At 44.0% G+C, this 19,660-nt stretch overlaps 1 protein-coding gene across 2 annotated transcripts in view; it reads right to left on the minus strand.

Annotated features, from left to right (window-relative positions):
• The window catches only part of noc2l (NOC2-like nucleolar associated transcriptional repressor), a 175,254-nt gene that overhangs the window by 17,022 nt on the left and 138,572 nt on the right, over positions 1-19,660 (minus strand). For both annotated transcript variants that reach the window (XM_087980302.1, XM_043676134.2), the window contains 2 exons: positions 15,196-15,309; positions 11,774-11,909 (listed from right to left, as the gene is read on the minus strand). In XM_087980302.1, coding sequence (XP_087836428.1) covers positions 11,774-11,909; positions 15,196-15,309 — 250 coding nt within the window. The remainder of the gene's footprint in view (positions 1-11,773; positions 11,910-15,195; positions 15,310-19,660) is intronic.

The raw sequence follows: 19,660 nt of genomic DNA on the forward strand, positions 1-19,660 counted from the left end.
CGATATATAAAAGACAGGTGGGAGTAAAAAGAGAGGGAGGAATTGAAAACAAAACAGAAATTACTGGAAAAGCTCAGTAGGTCTGGCAGCATCTGTGGAGAGAGAAATCAGAGTCAATGCTTCTAAAGAGTCACTGGATGTGAAACGTTAAATTTGATTTCTCTCCACAGATCCTACCAGACCTGCTGAGCATTTTTCTGTTTCTGATTTCCAACATCCAGAGTTCCTTGATTGAGGAATTGACAACACTTTTTCAAAGTTACTGCAATAATCCATGCATTTTATTTAAAATTTGAAGGCCATTATGAGAATTATGAGAGAATTCATTTTAACATCTGTGTTTTCTGATTATCTGGCATTGTAAAGCAGCAAAACATAGACATGACTGCAAATGAATTTCAGAGCTCTCTTCATTGCACACATACACGTGTACACACACCACACACACACAACACACACACGTGCCAACTGTCTGAACAGCCCCAGTCTAACTGCTTTCAGAGCAGCACTGGAACAGCTCAGAGGTGAGGCACTGTTCCCAATTAGCGCAGGGTCTGGACAGAGGTGATTAGCTGCATCTTCCCCATCGCAGCTTCAAATAGGATGGATGAGTAATTGGCAAACAGAGGGGAGAGAGAAAAACAGCTCTCCTTGTGGTAGCTATGACAACTATTTGATCACCTAACCACCTGCAGGAGCTCAGTGGATGCCGAGTCTAAAAGCATTCTGTATCACAGCCACGCGGAAACAAACCCATTAAACAGAGTGCAGCAGGAATTGGGTTTGGCGCAGTAAGATCAGACCCAGGCAACTGCTTCAAATTATAAGGCCCACAGGGATTCCAGTCTACAAAGACAAAGACTTTCTACGAGGTAGAAACCATCATCAAAGCACGGATGGAGAGTGCCTGTACATGCTAGCGAGCTCTTAACAAAAATCAATAATAAATGGGAGAGATGCACGTCCTGATTGAGGCCTGAGCACTGTACTTGACCTGCTTTGAACAGAGGCTCCCAAAGCGTTAAAGTCTTTTGAGGACCAGAAGACATAGGAGCATAGACGCAAGCCATTCAGCCCATCAAGTCTGCTCTGACATTCAGTGAGATCACGGCTGATCTGATAACCCTCAACTCCACTTGGCTGCCTTTTTCCCCAGAGCCTTTGATGCCTTTCCTGATTAAAAATCTATCACAGCATGGAATATGTTTAATGACCCAGCCTCGACAAGCTCCTTCCATACTGACTTCCAAACAACTCATTTGCAACAGCTCTACTCTGAGAAACACTAATCTCCTCTGCCACCTCCAAACCCAGTATGTAAATACAACTCAATCTTCAAACGTTTCGATTAAGATTCAGCAGTGAGGCACTGGAAAGTATAAGTTACAGCTCAGTAAACATTGCCACGATGTCAACTCTCACGAAGAGTAATTATTAAGCTAAGCATTGTCGTCGTGAACCGACCTTCAACTGATCTGCATCTGTACAAATCCAGTGCAGAAACCTCCCCCTGAAGAAAAAGCCTCGAAGCTGAAGCAGGTTGAAGTAACATACAAAAATATAGCTCCTGATTTGTGTGGAAGCCTGAATGCATACATAAAAATTCAGACCCAGAAAATGATCACCCAGACCTTCAGGAAATATACCACTTTGACATCAATGCCCAATACCGCAATTGTCCAAAAGTCAAATCCTTTACCAGAAAAGCCTATGACCAATCAGTTAACCTGTTTCATTTTACCACATGACCATTTAATGTGATTTTGAAGAAAACCAGATAAAAGGATTTCAGAGAGTAAATGATTACTTCAGTATGTGACACACACAAGCAAGCTTAGCCAAGCCTTTTAATAGCTGGTCTCCAGATTAACCTAATGAATCAATCATTATGCAAATAGCCAATAACTAGACTTAAATCTCTTAATCCCCTTTTTTAAACCTCGTTTCCATTGCTACAAATCTCATTCTTATCGTTCCTGTATGTGGACCGAATTCATCTCCCTTCAACGTTTCAGTGCTGTGTTACCAAACTAGTCAGCCTGCAGTTGCACAGCCAGTAATGATGCCCAGCAGATTTACCCCACTTCTAAAGACACAGTTTACATTTGTTTCTTTTTCCTTTAACCTAGTTTTCTAATCAACCTGCTCAGAGCTGTTATTCCACACCTGGAGCAGGTGGGCCTTGCCCCCTGGCCTCCTGGTTCAGAGCTAAGGACGCTACCTCTGTACTATAAGAGGGCAAACAGTGTGTTGATATTGTAGCTTTTCATGCCCTCGAGATACCTCAAGGCACCCTTGCAACTAATTAAGGATTTATGAAGTGTAGGCATTGTTGTAACATTGCCAATTCACACCCATCCCAATGGGGAGGTGATCGCCTAGTGGACTGTTAATTCAGAGACCCAGCTGTAGGGAGCTGGGTCTGAATCCTGCCATGGCAGATGGTGGCATTTGAATTCAATAAAAATCTGGAATTAGGAGTATAACGATGACCATGAATCAACTGTTGGAAAAACTCATCTGGTTCAGTGACATCCTTTAGGGAAGGAAACTGCCATCCTTACCTGGTCTGGCTTACATGTGACTCCAGACCCAGGTTGTGGTTGACTCTTTACTGCCCCCAGGGCAATTAGGGATGGGGAAAAAATGCTGGCCTAATCTGTGAAGCCCACACCCCATGAATGAATTAAAACACACAGCAAACTCTTGCAAATGAGGTTATCACCGACGTGTTTTTGTAATGTTGGTTGACGATGAATATTATTGACCCGAGGCAGCAGGAACAGTTTCCTGGGTCTTCTTGGAAATAGTGCCAGGAGATCTCTCACAGTCTAACTCTAACTTACTGCCACAGAAGACAGACAGAGGCCTCAGTTTTATGCAGGATCTTGTTGAGAAAATAGCTAGACTACGGCATGCAGTTTTGGTCTCCCTGCCCAAGAAAGGTCATACGTGCCTCAGATGGAGCGCAATGTAGGTTCACTTAGCTGATACTGGAATAGCAGGATTGTCATAGGAGGGCAGATTGTTTCAATTGGGCCTCTATTCACCAGAGAGAGGATCTGAGTGAAATGTATAAAGTTCGAACAGGGCTGGACGGAATTGGTGTAGAGAGGGTGACTTTCCCACCCTGTTAAGGAGTCTAGAACCAGGGGACTGTCTCAGGACACAGGCTGTTCGCTGTAACGCAATTGACGCTTTGGGGACACTGTTTCCAAAGCACAAACTTTTAAAACGTGTGTTGGCTGTAAAGCGATTACACCGCCAACCCTTCAAGCACTGTTTCTAAAATGCGATTTATCTATAACACGGGGTTGCACACAAACACAATCATCGCGTTAAAGAAGAACTACCCGTTTAGGGCTGAGATGAGGAAATTTATTCACTCCAAGGGTAGTGAACCTGTGGAATTCTCTACCACAGAAGGCTGTGTGGGCAGTCATCAAATATAATATATTCAAGAGAGAGAAAGAGTTTAGAATTTCAAGACTCAAGAGGAGTGGGGGGGGGGGGGGGGTAGTGGGGAGGAAGAAGTGAGAATATGGCTTTGAGATAAAGGACCAGCCATAAACAGATTGAATGGGAGAACAGGCTTGAAGGGCTGAATGTCCTACTCCTGCTCCTATTTTCTTTGTTTTACGTCTCACCTAAAGGACAGCAACTCCCATGGTGCAGTGCTCCCTCTGCACTTCACTGGAGTGGCAGCACAATTTTGTGGTTATACTCAATGGAGTTTAGAGGGATTGGAGGAGAGATCTAATTGAAACTTACAGAATACTGAATGGCCTGGACAGAATGGATGTTGGGAAGATGTCTCCATTGGTAGGAGAGACTAGGACCCAAGGGCACAGCCTTAAAGGGAAGACCCTCTGGAACGGAGATAAGGAGAAACGTCCTCAGCCAGAGAGTGGGGAATCTACAGCATTCACTGCCACAGAAGGCTGTGAAGGCCGGGTCATTGAGTATATTTAAGACACAGATGGATAGTTTCTTGTTAAGGGGATCAAGGTTACGGGAAGAAGGCAGGAGGATGGGGTTGAGAAACCTATCAGCCATGATCGATGGTGGAGCAGATCCGATGGACCGAATGGCCTAATTTCTGCTCCTGTGTCTGATGGTGGTCAAGTCTCTCAATTGGAAACTTAGCCAACATCCTTCTGGCTCAGAGGTAAGAGCACTACTGCTGGGATATGCCTGACAAGACAGTGCAGACCTGGAGATTTAACTCAGGCAAGAAGTGTACACCCAGCAAGGACTGACCCTGCTCCCTGTAGGAACAATAAGGGAAGGAGCCAGGCCAGAACGATGTGCGGCAATTATTGGAACGAGTGAAACTTGTTTGGAGACTCAATAACCTATTGAAGAACAAGAACAAAGAACATTGCAGCACAGGAACAGGCCCCTCCAAGCCTGAGTTGATCCAGATCCTCTGATATGAAGCTAAAACAGTCTTACCCAACACGAAACCCAGTGTAAACATAGTTGTAAGATCCGAAATAAGGCTGCTAGTTTAAAAGAAAAGTCATAATAATTTGAATTCCATTTATCACAAGCCTTTAATTGAATTGAGTGGCCACAGGTTATCCGATGTCACAAGCTGCCTGAAATGGACATTAGTTCTCTAGCTCGCGACTCAAACAGATTTTAAACAACTTGCTGAGTTTCATATAAATTTGTTGCCAATTCACTGTTACATGTGAATTATGTCCTCAGAGCACAGACATGATTTATAAAAAAAAAGTTGTCAGCTCCTTGTAATTCTGCAGAGCTGCAAGATGCCTGGTCTCTCAGGCCACTCTGAAGTTATAACCTCCACAGTTTTCAATAAAGCTCCTCTATCCCCATCACATTTAGTGAGGTTTAGGATCACAGAATCCCTACAGTGAGGAAGCAGGTTATTCGGCCCATTGAGTATACACCATCCCTTCGAAGGGCATCTCACCCAGACCCACCCTATCCTTGTGATCCTGCATTTCTCATGGCTAAGCCACTAGCCTACACATCCCTGGACACTATGGGGCAATTTAGCATGGCCCATCAACCTAACCTGCACATCTTTGGACTATGGGAGGAAACCGGAGCACACAGAGGAAACCCACGCAGACATGGGGAGAATGTGCAAACTCCACACAGACAGTTGTCTGAGGTTGGAACTGAACCCAGGTCCCTGGCACTGTGAGGCAGCAGTACTAACCACTTAGCTACCGTGTCTTCATAGATTCATAAGATATAGGGGCAGAATTAGGCCATTTGGCCCATCGAGTCTGCTCTACCATTCGATCACGGCTATTATGCTGCGCACTCCAATTTCCCTGCTTTCTCCCCATAATCCTTCAATCCATTGCCAATTAAAATTTATCTCACTCCTCCTTAAATTCACTCACTGTCCCAGCTTCCACTGTACTGTGGGGCAGCAAATTCCAAGGATTCACAACCCTTTGGGCAAAGAATTTAAAACCTCAACTTGGTTTTAAATTCACTACCTTAGGCTAAGGCTATGACCTTTCTCTGGTTTACAGCTAAGCGGTGTGCATATAGCAATGCTATTTCAGCATTAAAAGTGAGTGAAATATAAAAAAAGTACTCTCCCAGACTTAGCTTCCCTGCCACTTCAATTAATTTCACAGGACACTCTTCCTAGAAATCAGCCGGAGATTAATTCTTGATGAGGCTGCAGGGACAAATGTCACAATCCCTGGCTGCCTTATGTAAATGCGGACAACCACCAAGGGACCATTCCACTCCTGAGCTGTGGCTCCACCAGCCAGGACTCCAATTATCACTGGATTAAAATGCCCACCCCTGGAACAGATAGTAAGCCATGTCACAATCCAGGTGACCTCTACTGAGCACGGTCCAGTAATCCAACTGAACCCTTCCGCACCTATCCTCACACCTCGCATTGCAATCAGCTACAAAATGAGCTGCTCACCAAAAACAAATCCACATGTTCTGGAGGACGAGCTCTTTTCACATTGCACAGATATCTGCACGAACAATCTAATCTCCTTTACAGATTAGCAGAGAGATTGGGAAAATATAAATATGTGCTAGTTGGAACACTGGGGCTCTGCACAAGAGAGAGAGAGAAAAAAATCACTTCAACCAAATCCTTCAGGTCAAAGTGCTGCTGTGCTAATCTTCGCCAACTCCTGTTGCTAAGGACATCCTGTTTACTATGGCAACAAGCAAGCTATTCCCCCTGCCCAGCAAAGCTCTCAGGGCTACAGAACTGATCTGTGAGATGCGTGTGGACAGGCATCCACTGCAGCCAGCTTAAATTAATGGTGTGTGCCAGTGTGTAATTCAGTAAACACAGGCTGAGCCAGAGAGCTGAGTACTGGGTCTGATCTCCATCGAGCACAGAGTGCTTTCCTCACCTGTGCAGACTTGCTTTTCAATACCTTGTAATCACTGAAGCACTCAAACACCAAGCACAACATGTACGTAAACTTGACCCCGCAACTTACAAAGTCAAATATGGCAACTCCAAATCTCATTTGTGACCATCAGTACACATTATAAATCGCCCCATTCGAAATGATACAGTCAAACATACATGCAAGAGGAACAGAAATCGCTGAGAAACTCAGCAGGTTTGGCATCTTCTGTGGAGAGAAAGTAGGGGCTCTATTCTGAGGAAGGGTGACTGGACTCAAAGTGTTCCACTCTCCACAAATGCTGTCAGACCTGTTGAGCTTCTCCAGCAATTTCTGTTCTGGATTACTTCAGATTTCCAGTGCCTACACTTCTTTGTTTTATCTTAATCCTTCAAAGCTAAGTTTTGACTGAGCCACAAAACTTGACAGCTGCTTGCAGAGCTGTGCACTGTGTCAAAGGGTTTATTTTAAAAGGAAAGATATTCTGAAATGGCATCACCAGCAAGTCCAAACTTTATTCCCCATCCTTGAACTGGGCGGTGTGAGTGGTTGCTGTGGGTCTGGAGTCATATGTAAGCCAGATCAGATAAGGATGGCAATTTCCTTCCCATAAGGACATTGCTGAACCAGATGAATTTTTGATGACAATTGGTGGCTGCTGTTACCATTAGTTTCCAATTATTCATGCAGAATTAATCATTGAATTTAAAGTCCACCAGCCTCTGGGATAGGATTGGAACCTGTCTCCCCCACCGCATTAGACTGACCTCTGGATTACTAGAGAAATCTTGCTGCCGAATGACATTCACATTCTGTGAGCACAAGGACAAAGGCATTCTTCTAGAACAAAGTCCCATCAACAGGAGAATGGAAGGTGGAAAGGCCACAGGAAAAGACAAGTGAACAACCTGCCAGTGGTTGGCAGGCCAGAGCGGAGTGGGACAGTCAGCGGTCAGTGGGCCCAGAGTGGAGCAGGATGGCCAGTGGTCAGTGGGGCCCAGACTGGAGTGGAATGGCCAATGGTCAGTGGGCCTGGAGTGGAGTGAGCCCATGTGTGGAAAGCTCCCAGTGTGGAGCATCTGCTGGCTATAGAAAGACAGTAATTCTGCCTTTAACTTTATTTCTTTAACTTCCTAATTTAAACAATGAAGAACTGTAATGTAAAACTTTTAGCTTTTTTCTTTATTTCTATATTTGTGTACCTAAAATTTGTAACTAGGTATCTTGTATCTAAAAGGCACTGTGTGCTTGTGACAGTGTATTCTTTCACTGTACTCCGGTACTTAAGTACATGTGACAATGAAATCAAATTCACAATTCTAATATACTTCAGTCAGTTACTAGGATGACAGTGTCCCTCTTGTGGGGATGTCCTTCGTCTCTACTAAAACTTGACATAATTTTCTAAACCTTATCATTCCTATTTTTTGAGATCCTAAGCTTTCACCTAGTCTGTAATTTGAATCAAAGGAGTTTATGTGGGTATTTAAATGGGATTAAATTTTCACATGTAAATAAATCACGCCTTAAGGCTACTTCTATACAGTGTTGCAGATTAAGAGATTCATGTTTGCGGTGTGCAAAGGATGAAAATTAAATGGTATTACTGCTGGGGTAACTTTTAATGGCTAACGTTACTTTAGAACAAAGGCATTCCTAGCCATGTTGGTCACAAAAGTGAGATAAATTACAATGTTGGTGTGCGTTGGAACTGGAGAGCAGAAGCTGAACAAAACATTCCCAATCCATGAACAGTTTGAGCTTGATTCACTTCCTCCAATACACATTTTCCCCCAGCCTCTGGGTTCCTGACTGCCCTACACAATACTCCCAAATCCTCTATCAAACACGCTTGTGGAAGGAATGACAAATTTGAATTTTAACACCCAATTATGGGCCATATTGTTCTGTGTATCAGACCCAAGAGGGAATTAGATCGAGGCTAAACAGATACATTTGACTTGATCATACTAAGTGTGCAAACCTCGGAAATACGGGTTTGCCCAAGTCATCTTGGCAATTAGTCGCTCCATGAAGCCACTCACTATGTTGATGTTATCCTTTCATTCCAAAATGACTGATGAGCATGTCTATGGGATTGTAGCCTCTCCGGTTGCTGTCAATAGCTGCCCAGTAGCAACCTAAAGCTTTCTACAAGAGGGGCAGTGACATCATGCAGGTGGCCACAGAACAACATCACTTTGATTTATTGTCACGAGTGGTTTAAACATCCATGGCAGGGAAAACAAAATGCTTAAAGTTGCCACAGAATATCCCCAGAGTTGAAATAATTGACGCAATGCTTAACTTATGCCAATCAGGTGAGAAGTGAGAAACATGGTCAATTACAGATGCAATACAAATCAAACTTTTTTTTAAAATGTAAGACTTTTAGCCATCAGCATTTTCAAAATGTCCTGCAGGTTCTGGACATGACTAACACTTACCAATCAGCCAGGAGCAAGATTTTTACAAAGTATTTACAAAGATACTATTCAACTCAACATATTCACATTCCACCTCAGCATCCTTAGTTTACTTAATTGATCCCATAAAAGTAATCTCCCAATGGCTTTCTTCCTCGTGCCATAGAGTTGTACAGCATGAAAACAAACCCTTCAGTTCAACTAGTCCATTCCGAGCAGATATCCTAATCTAGTCCCATTTGCCAGCACTTGGCCACCTGTCCAAACAACTTTATTTGAAGCTGAGTCCTTGTGTTCCACAATCCACGCTCTCTTTCGGTGGGACGTTACTCATGTCCCCCCTACACATTAACAGCACAGAGATGGAACGAGTGGAGAGTGTCAAGCTCCTGGGAGTGGTCATCCACAACAAGCTTTCTTGGACTCTTCATGTGGATGCACTGGTTACAAAGGTCCAATAACGTCTCTTCTGCCTCAGGCAGCTGAGGAAATTTGGGCATGACGGTGAATACCCTTGCCAACTTTTATAGGTGCGTCATTGAGAGCATTCTGTCTGGATGTATCACTACCTGGTATGGCAACTGTACCATTCAAGATCGGAGACGGTTACAGAGAGTGGTGACCTTGGCCCAGACAATCACAAAGGCCAACCTCCCATCTATAGGATCCATCTACCGGGCCCGCTGTCAAGGAAAGGCCGTCAGCATTCTCAAAGACCCATCCCACCCTGGCAAAGTTTTTCTACAACCTCTACCACCAGGGAGAAGGTACAGAAGCCTGAACACACACACCAGCCGGTTTCGTTACAGTTTCCACCCTACTGTTGTGAGAATACTGAATGGACTCACAAACTCTTAACATTCACCTGTACCTGTGTTTTTGTTTTTGCTGCTGTTTACCTATTATTTACTTATCGATGCTACTTAACTCTGTGATCTGCCTGTATTGCTCACAAGACAAAGCCTTTTACTGTGCCTCAGTACACATGACAATAAATTCAATCCAATTCTCTCCAGGGAAAAATTATTTCTCCCAAATTCTCCACTGGATTCATCAGTGACCACCTTTAAAGTCAGACTGGCATTTGTGTAGCACCTATAACCACCATGGGAGGTCCCACATTGCTTTGCAGCTAATTACGCACTTTTGAAGTGCCGTTGCTGTTGTATTGTGGAAAACACGAGAGCCAATTGCACATAGCAAGCTCTCTCAAACAGTAACGTGGTAATGACACGATAACCTGTTTTTGTGATGTTGATAAAGAGATAAACATTGGTCGGGAAACTGGAGAAAATGGCCCCACTCTTCATTAAAATACTGCCATGGACTCCTTTATGTAACCCGGAGAGGGCAGGTGGGACCAATGCAGTACTAGACATAGGAGCAGAAGTTAGGCCATTCAGCCCATCAAGTCTGCTCTGCCATTTAACCATGGCTGATGGGTTTCTCAACCCCATTCTCCCACTTTTCCTTTGTAACAGTTGATCCCTTTGACAATCACCAACGTATCTGTCTCTGTCTTAAATATACTCAATGCCCTGGCCTCCACAGCCTTCTGTGGCAGTGAATTCCATAGATTCCCTACTCTCTGGCTGAAAAAATTGCTCCTTATCTCCGTTCTAAAGAGCCTTCCCTTTACTCCCAGACTGTGCCCTCGGGTCCGAATTTTGGGCGACACGGTGGCACAGTGGTTAGCACTGCTGCCTCACAGTGCCGGAGACCCGGGTTCAATTCCTGCCTCAGGCGACTGACTGTGTGGAGTTTGCACGTTCTCCCCGTGTCTGCGTGAGTTTTCTCCGGGTGGTCCAGTTTCCTCCCACAGTCCAAAGATGTGCAGGTTGGGTGAATTGGCCATGCTAAATTGACCGTAGTATTAGGTAAGGGGTAAATGTAGGGGTATAGGTGGGTTGCGCGCCGGCGGGTAGGTGTGGACTTGTTGGGCCGAAGGGCCTGTTTCCACACTGTAATGTAATGTAATCTAATCTAATCTCCTACCAAGGGAAACATCTTCCCAACATCCACTCTGTCCAGAGCATTCAGTATTCTGTATGTATCTCCCTCCCCCAACCTTCTAACTCCACTGAGTATAAATCCAGAGTGTCAAATGTTCCTCATATGTTAAGCTTTTCATTCTTGGGACCATTCCCATGAAGTTCCTCTGCACCCGCTCCAGTGCCAGTACATCCTTCTTGAGATATGGAGCCCAAAACTGCACACAGGATTCCAAATGGTGTTCAATTGTGAATCACATCTAATGTTGGACCCTGTCCTGAGTTTTGTGCTGAATTATGCTGCAATCAATTGAGGACTGTCAAGGAGGCTTGCAATGTGGTGCAATCCGAATACTGTAAACTATATAAATAAATATGCACAGCCCTGTTTGTTGCAGACAGAAAGAACATACCCACACCAGACCTGTTTCAAGTTAACAAAGCAGTTAAGAACCATTCACTGGTTCGTTCCACAGGGCAATGCCTTAACCAATCTGAGTTAACCTGGTTTAAACTGTAACCAGACTCTGGCTGTCAACTGTCAGTTGTCAGTAACTTGGTGCATTCTCTACATTGATGTCTCTTGCCAGCAGATTCTACCTTCAACAGCACTTGCCCGTCAGACAGCATAAATGCTGGCTTCCCTATTAAATTGGTCTTCTTGCGACTTGTCCTGATAAATGCAAGACAAAAAGCCTTGGCAAAATGTCTCTTTCTCAGCAATATTCAAGTTCTGTATTACTATATAACTAGGCAGAACTTTAATATGCTCCAGTGTTGTGCCTATTACTTTGCACTGCTAGCAGTCTATGTACACATCCACACACACCGTCCATCTCTCTCTCAGTTCCTGCCATCTGCTCTGTTCCCTGAGATTGGAATTATTGATTTGGGGCTGTTTTCTTCTCCTTTTAAACAAAACTTGAGTTGTCCCTCATACCCCTGCCCCCACATCCAGTCCATTTTCCAAACATACCTTTAGATTTAAGCACACTGCTTTCATCATCAGAGTCACTGTCAGACTCAAAGAGATCCTTGAACTCTGTCTTGTCTTTCTCTTTTCTCTCCTGCAACTTCCTGCGTTTGATCTCGGGGAAATCCAGGTCTTCCAGCTGGTGAGGGAAAGTGGCGAGAACATGAAATATGAAATAAGCATTTACTACAAAGTCTGCTTTACGTGCACTGACTTAAAACACTGAGAGCGGGGTCTCATCAAAAGGTATTTCCCTATCTACATAGAAGCATTCGTGCTCAAAGATATGCAAAGGTGACATTCTATTAAGACTCATTACTGCTTAGGTTGCTCGGTGTTACCACTGGACACCTCACAGCACGACACACAATGCCTTTTAAACATTGTGGAAACATGATAAGGACAAGATGAAACTGGTATCTCAAGAAACCTGACCAGCACTGCATCCTCTCTGGCACCAGACAGGCAGAAGTGAACCAGAAACATTTGAAAAAAAAAATACACAACTCCCAAAATAATTAATTTCTAGGGAGGCCAGACTGTGGAAACAAACATAACCAGTTGTGTTTCTGGACTAAGTTAGAGTCATAGAGTCATATAGATGTACAGCATGGAAACAGACCCTTTGGTCCAACCCGTCCCTGCTGACCAGATATCCCAACCCAATCTAGTCCCACCGCCAGTACCCGGCCCATATCCCTCCAAACCCTTCCTATTCATAAACCCATCCAAATGCCTCTTAAATGCTGCAATTGTACAAGCCTCCACCTCTTCCTCTGGCAGCTCATTCCATACACGTACCACCCTCTGTGTGAAAAGGTTGCCCTGTAGGTCTCTTTTATATCTTTCCCCTCTCACCCTAAACCTATGCCCTCTAGCTCTGGACTCCCTGACCCCAGGGAAGAGACTTTGCCTATTTACCCTATCCATGCCCCTCATGATTTTGTAAACCTCTATAAGGTCACCCCTCAGCCTCCGATGTCCAGGGAACACAGCCCCAGCCTGTTCAGCCTCTCCCTATAGCTCAGATCCTCCAACCCTGGCAACATCTTTGTAAATCTTTTCTGAACCCTTTCAAGTTTCACAACATTCTTCCAATGTGAAGGAGGCCAGAATTGCAATCAATATTCCAACAGTGGCCTAACCAATGTCCTGTACAGCTGCAACATGACCTCCCAACTCCAAATACTCAATACTCTGACCAATAAAGGAAAGCATACCAAACGCCTTCTTCGCTATCCTATCTACCTGCGACTCCACTTTCAAGGAGCTATGAACCTGCACTCCAAGGTCTCTTTGTTCAGCAACACTCCCTAGGACCTTACCATTAAGTGTATAAGTCCTGCTAAGATTCTACTCCTTTTAAAGCATTCACCTATTTCCAAACTGTATATTCCAGTGACTATTTTTTTTAGCCAAGAACTTCACTGATGAAGTTACAGTTTGGAAAGTTTCACCAAGCTCAATTACTCAAAACAGCTAGTGCAACAAACCTCCGAAACACTGACGCTGATGGGTTAATGGCTCACACAGTTAGGACTTCAAAACACCTTCAAAACCAAGGAGGCTAATCCCATTCGCCCTCTTTGAAATAAAGTATTGAAGTTTGACTTTGCTCTTCCACCATTTGTTTCCCAAAAGCGCCATTGGTGGCTCCGATTTCATTAAATATCCGATAAGAACGAGGTTCTTTTTAATATGAGAGACCCTCTCAAGGAGTAAAGTGGGACTTCACCACCTGTGCAAGAAGACAGGTATTTTAAGTTTAACCAATCTTCTGAATCGACCTGTTCGGAGATGTTACCACACACCTCTGGAGCAGGTGGAACTTCAACTCGGCCCTCCTGGTCCAGGGGTGGGGACAATATTGCTGTACCACAACAAGGCAGGACAAGTATACATTCTGTCCACAATTTGAACCATTTGAGATATATGAGCGACATGGCTGTTTGAGCTCATGTCAAAATCTGCACCGCAGGCCTATTGGATCCACGTAGCTATCTGACAGTTTACACAGAATTACAGCAGGACTACAGCGCGGGGGATGGGCGATTTGGCCCATCATGTCTGGACTGACTCAGCAAACGGCCCACTCCCGCTGTCAATCTCCTGCCTTTCAACTCTGCAATACCTAACTTCTCCCATCAGGGCCTCCTCTCGATAAACCCGAACATGCATCTTCAATACTTACCGTTTGTTTAGGTTTAGAGTCTGGCACCGAAACTCAATGTCCTCAGACTGGATCTATAATTTAGCTAAACTGATGTTGTTGTGCTGCAGGTTTAATAAAGCACAGCCTTTATTTTAAAGAAACAATACTCTACATTCCCAGCCGCTGATAGCCTTGGTTGGGTCGCTTCAATGGCACGCATCCCAAGTGGCTCCATGAACGAGCTGGGCATGTTCAGTATCCAACAATTTGAATACAGAAGCACGACAGTTCAAACTGACCCCATTTGTATTAACAAGCCACTGTAAGCGGCTAGGTGCAAGACACTCAACCATTTCGCCTGCCCCAACCCCTCAGTAACTAACAAGTGCGGCCGTTAACTCCAGCTAGAGGAAGCTGACACTTGGAATCCTCCCAGACTCAGAAACAAAGGCATTCAAGGTTCAGCCGAGTGTTGAGGAGGGAGCTGGCTGCTGCAACGTGAACAGCTGTGAATACACTTGGAACTGGGCGATGCAATAACCACAGGACACATGGACATTGAGAGAACATGACAAAAATCTTACTTGTTGGATGAGATTTGTCCACGGCACTTTTGTAGTGATCGCAACGAGGTTGGCCAGGTGGATCTCACTGATTACGAGTTCCCTGATTGGGGCTGTTAACCTGGGTCGAAAAGTGTGGCGCTGGAAAAGCACAGCAGGTCAGGCAGCATCCGAGGAGCAGGAGAGTCGATGTTTCAGGCACAAGCCCTGCATCAGCAATTGAAGACGACACTCCTGAAGGGCGTATGCCTGAAACGTTGATTCTCCTGCTCCTCGGATGCTGCCTGACCTGCTGTGCTTTTCCAGCGCCACACTTTCCAACTCGGACTCTCCAGCATCTGCAGTCCTCACTTTCTTCCAGTCGCTGTTATCCTGGGGCCAATCAGGGAACTCTGGCTGACAGATATGAACAGGAGTGTCAGAGGGCCTTTGGGGACGGGCTCTGAGCTGGCTGGTCAGAGTTCATGCACTGTGGACATGTAAATAAAGGGTGACTTGGTGACGGGATACCAGTTTCCGTTGAGATATTTCTATGTTCTTTATTGGAGTTCAGTTTCAGGAAATCAGGGACTTGCACAAATTGCTAATCTTTTCAGAATGCCTAAAGTCGTTCACTCTCTGAAACTCACAAATCCTTTTCCCGAAAGAAGATGTGAAGTTGTGTGGAGCAGGATGATACTAAGAACATTTCTCAAGACATTTCTACGTACCCTCTCCTTGCCAGAGATCTCCATTATAATCTCCTTCTCTCTCAGTTTTTTCCAGATGTTGTAGTACTTGTGCAATGGTGTGCCCTCAGCTTTCAGTGTTTTCTCCCACAGAGCCTGATGCACAGATAGACAAAGGGCCGCGTTAGAGCAAAGATAAAACCAGGGACACAAGCCGTGAAAAACCTGCTAACAAAATAATCAAACAATGGTCATTAACCACGACAGGAAAGAAAGAAAGAAGCTTCAGAGAGCCCATGCATTATTATTCACGACTCGTGTTGTGGGATCTCTTCACAACTAATGAAAGTTTACAAACATGGGGAGAAAGCAGGAGATTGCTACTGGGCAATAAAGCTCATTTAACAAGCCAGTGCAGGCACGATGGGCTGAATGGCCTCCTTCTGTGCAATAACACTGTAAAGTACTTTTGTTCTTGTCATTTTGGAATGTGGGCAAACACAGCAACACAAACACACAGCAGCAATGCGATTAACTCCGATTTAACTGGAAATAAAAACAGAAAATGCTGGGAATTCTCAGCAGGTTAGGCAATGTCTGTGAGCAAGAAATCTCAGAGGACCCAGTCTGTCCAGCCTTTCCTCAAAGTAATTCACTCACTTCAGGGATTAGTCTAGTAAACCTCCTCTGAACAGCTGCCAATCCTCTAACATCCTTCTGTAGGTATGACAAACAGGACTGTACAGACTCACCAAATGTCCAGATGCAGACTCACCAATGCCTTGTATAACTGAAGCATAGCAACCGTTCCCTTGCATTCAATTCCCCTCACGATAAAACATAACATCCTATTAGCTCTTCTGATTACTTGCTGAACCTGCATACTAACTTTCTGTGATTTATGCACTAGGACACCCAGATCTCTGTGTATCCCTGAACCTGGTAATCTAGCAGCATTTAGATAATCTGCTTCTGTTTTATTCTTTCTGCCAAAATGGACAATTCCAGCTTGCCATGTTGCACTTCATTTTTCACATTTTTGTCCATTCACTGAACCACCTACACCCTAGTGCAGGCTCCTGAAGTCCTCTTCATAACTCCCTTTTCAATTTAGCTTTGTTTCATCTCAATTGAGGCATGGGATCTGATAATGAAACCTGGGTGGACAGAGGGGGGTCTTAATTTAACACCTCCATTGAAGGATGGTATCCTCTACAGTGCAACAGTTCCCAAGTACTAAAACAAAACATCAGCCTGCACCCATACACGTGGATCTCTGAAGAGGCCTGAACACACACACGCGCAAACACACAAACACGTGCAAATGCGCGCGCGCACACACAAATGCATACATATGTGCAAACATACAAATACATGCAAACGCATACACACGCGCAAACACACAAATACATGCAAACGCATGCACACACTCGCAAAACACAAATACATGCAAACGCATACACGCACGCAAACATACAAATACATGCAAATGCATACACGCGCGCAAACACACAAATACATGCAAACGCATACACACACGCGCAAAACACAAATACATGCAAACGCATACACGCGCGCAAACACACAAATACATGCAAACGCATACACACATGTACAAAACACAAATACATGCAAATGCATACACGCATGCAAACACACAAATACATGCAAATGCACACACATGCACAAAACACAAATACATGCAAACGCATATACACGCGCAAACACACAAATACATGCAAACGCATATACACGCGCAAACACACAAATACATGCAAACGTATACACATGCACAAACGCACAAATATATTCAAACGCATACACACACACAAGCAAACGCATACACACACACAAGCAAACGCATACACACACACAAGCAAACGCATACACACATACATGCAAACGCATACACACACACAAGCAAACGCATACACACACACAAGCAAACGCATACACACACACAAGCAAACGCATACACACACGTGCAAACACAAATACATGCAAACGCAAACACATACATACACAAACACACAAATACATGCAAACATATAGACACACACACACACACACACACACACGGGGTAAACCCTCCTGAACTTAAACCAGCAACAGAGAAAAGATTTATCCCGTGCAGTAACCGGCGAAAATTCGAGAGGTTAAGAACTATTTAAAGCAAAAATTAACAACTTTATTTCTTAAGGTACAACAGAGAATAATTAACTAACAAACATTTACAACTCCTTCCTCTAACCTATTTTTACCTACCCCTTCTACAATACTAGTCTCATAAAAACCCCCGATAAAGATTTACCAAAATTCAAATTTTCAAAACCAGCCAGATGTCAAATCTTCTCTTTGTATCTTCCTCGGTCTTCTTTTCTTCTTCTTAGGGATTTGTGTTTCGCAAGTTACTGATCGATAAAGATACCTGTGAGAGGGCTATTTCTTGGGTAGTCTGTACAGTACATGCGGGTGTCTTGGCAGTTCCCCTCCCAACTGTTCAACTTTCCCCAGTTTTATACTTCCAAAGCATCGGATTGTGTCACTGGCTTTTAAGATTGTCAATATAACAAATTCAAACTTGATTGGAGTTTGGTACTTTTTGGGGTACAATTTAAACTGTTTGGCCAAATTCTAATCAGTTTTGTCATTTCCAGGTAACCTAGCTGCTGGACCACATGTTACATTGTATCTTATTCAGAACACTTGGTGCTGTCAGGAAGTTCTGCTAACTTTTAACTCTCTTAAAGGCACAGTACACCGACATCTTCATAACAACACGCACACAAACACACGCGCGCAAACACGTACACACACACACGTAAACACATACACACACACCTATTTCAAACAGAAACTGTACATTTTCAGCCACTCGCAGCCAATTTGAGGTCAAATGAACGTCAACCATCCAACTGGTTTTGTACACTTGACCTGCTTTCAATAGAAATTCACTTAAATCAATATTTCACATCACATTTGAATCGTGTTCAACAAATGCACAAGCATCTTAGGTTTCCAGCTATTTGCTTGTATATCAGTAAAGTGTTAACTCAATTATGCGTAAACCATAAAACTATATCCTGTCTATTCTTTCAAGATTTCAGTTCATATCCTGAAAAGCCAAAACAAACTTGACTTTTATAACAAAACTGTTCAGTTATCAAGAGTTACAAAACTTTAATTCCATCAAAATATCAGTTATCAGAAATAGATCTTAAAAACTTACTTCGATTTTGTTTATTGTCATTCATGGGGCGAGGGCATCACTGGTTAGACAGTATTTATTGCCCATTCCAGAGGGCAGTTAAGAGTTAACCACACCACTGTTGGCCTGGAGCCACTTGTAGTCCAGAGAAAGTAACAATGGCAGTTTCCTTCCCTAAAGGACATTAATGAGCCAGATGGGTTTTCCCAACAATTAACAATGGTTTCATAGTCATCATTAGATGATATGTCCAGATTTTTATTCAATTTAAATTTCATCATCTGCTGTAGTAGGATTTGAACTTGGGTCCTCACAACATCCCCAGGTCTTTGGATTAACAGTCTAATGATAATACCACTAGGCTGGTGCCTTCCCTTTATTGGCTGCGCCGATTCTCGCCCTTGCCTCACATGTGGCACAGACTGGGATTCAACGATTGGCCCTCACGCCTGGATTCAAGCCTTACTTCAGCTGCTTGAATAACAAAATCAGAAAGTTGCTTGCCCTCCCAGGGCAGTACTGAGGGAGTGCTGCACTGTTGGAGCACTTCTGAATGTGGTTCACACTCAGGTGAATGTAAAAGATTCGCTGATGTGATGTTAAAGAGGAGCACAGTTGTCTCCAGTGTTATGCCCGAGGTGTCACTAGGTGTGCAATTGCCTACACATTTTCTCACATGACAACAGTGGCTACATTTCAAAACCAAGACATTGGCTGTGGACAACTTTGAGATATCTGGTGAGGAAGAGATACATCAATGCTTTTTTAATTCACTTGAGGGATGTGGGCATCTCTGGCTGGACCAGCATCCATTGCCCGTCCCTAGTTGCCCCTTAAGAATGTGGGGGTGAGCTGCCTTCTTGAACCGCTGCAGTCCACCTGCTCTAGGGAGACACACAATGCCGTGGGAGAGAGTTCCAGAATTTTGACCCGAGTCACTAAGTCTTTCTTCTTCAACTGTATGACATTTGCAAATGAGCGTGGACCTGAGGCGATGTGAAGGAATTTTTGTTTAATTCCTTGAACAAGGGCATCACTGTATAGCTCAGCATTTATTCCTCATCCATAACTGCCCACAGGACAGTTAAGAATCAAACACATTGCTGTGGATCTGGAGTCACACATAGGCCAGACTAGCTAAGGACAGCAGATTTCCTTCTCTATCGGACATTTGTGAGCGAGGAGGGTTATCAATTGTCAGAGGTCACATGGTCACCATTTGGCTAGCTTTTTGAATTTCAGATCTGCTGTGGTGATCCCGTGGCCCAGAACATTACTGTAGAAACTGAGAAACTAGGA

The sequence above is a fragment of the Chiloscyllium plagiosum genome, unplaced genomic scaffold (genome assembly GCF_037043375.1).
Source record: "Chiloscyllium plagiosum isolate Xiang-an unplaced genomic scaffold, Cpla_swu_hap1 HiC_scaffold_37, whole genome shotgun sequence".
In the NCBI taxonomy this organism is placed as follows: domain Eukaryota; kingdom Metazoa; phylum Chordata; class Chondrichthyes; order Orectolobiformes; family Hemiscylliidae; genus Chiloscyllium; species Chiloscyllium plagiosum.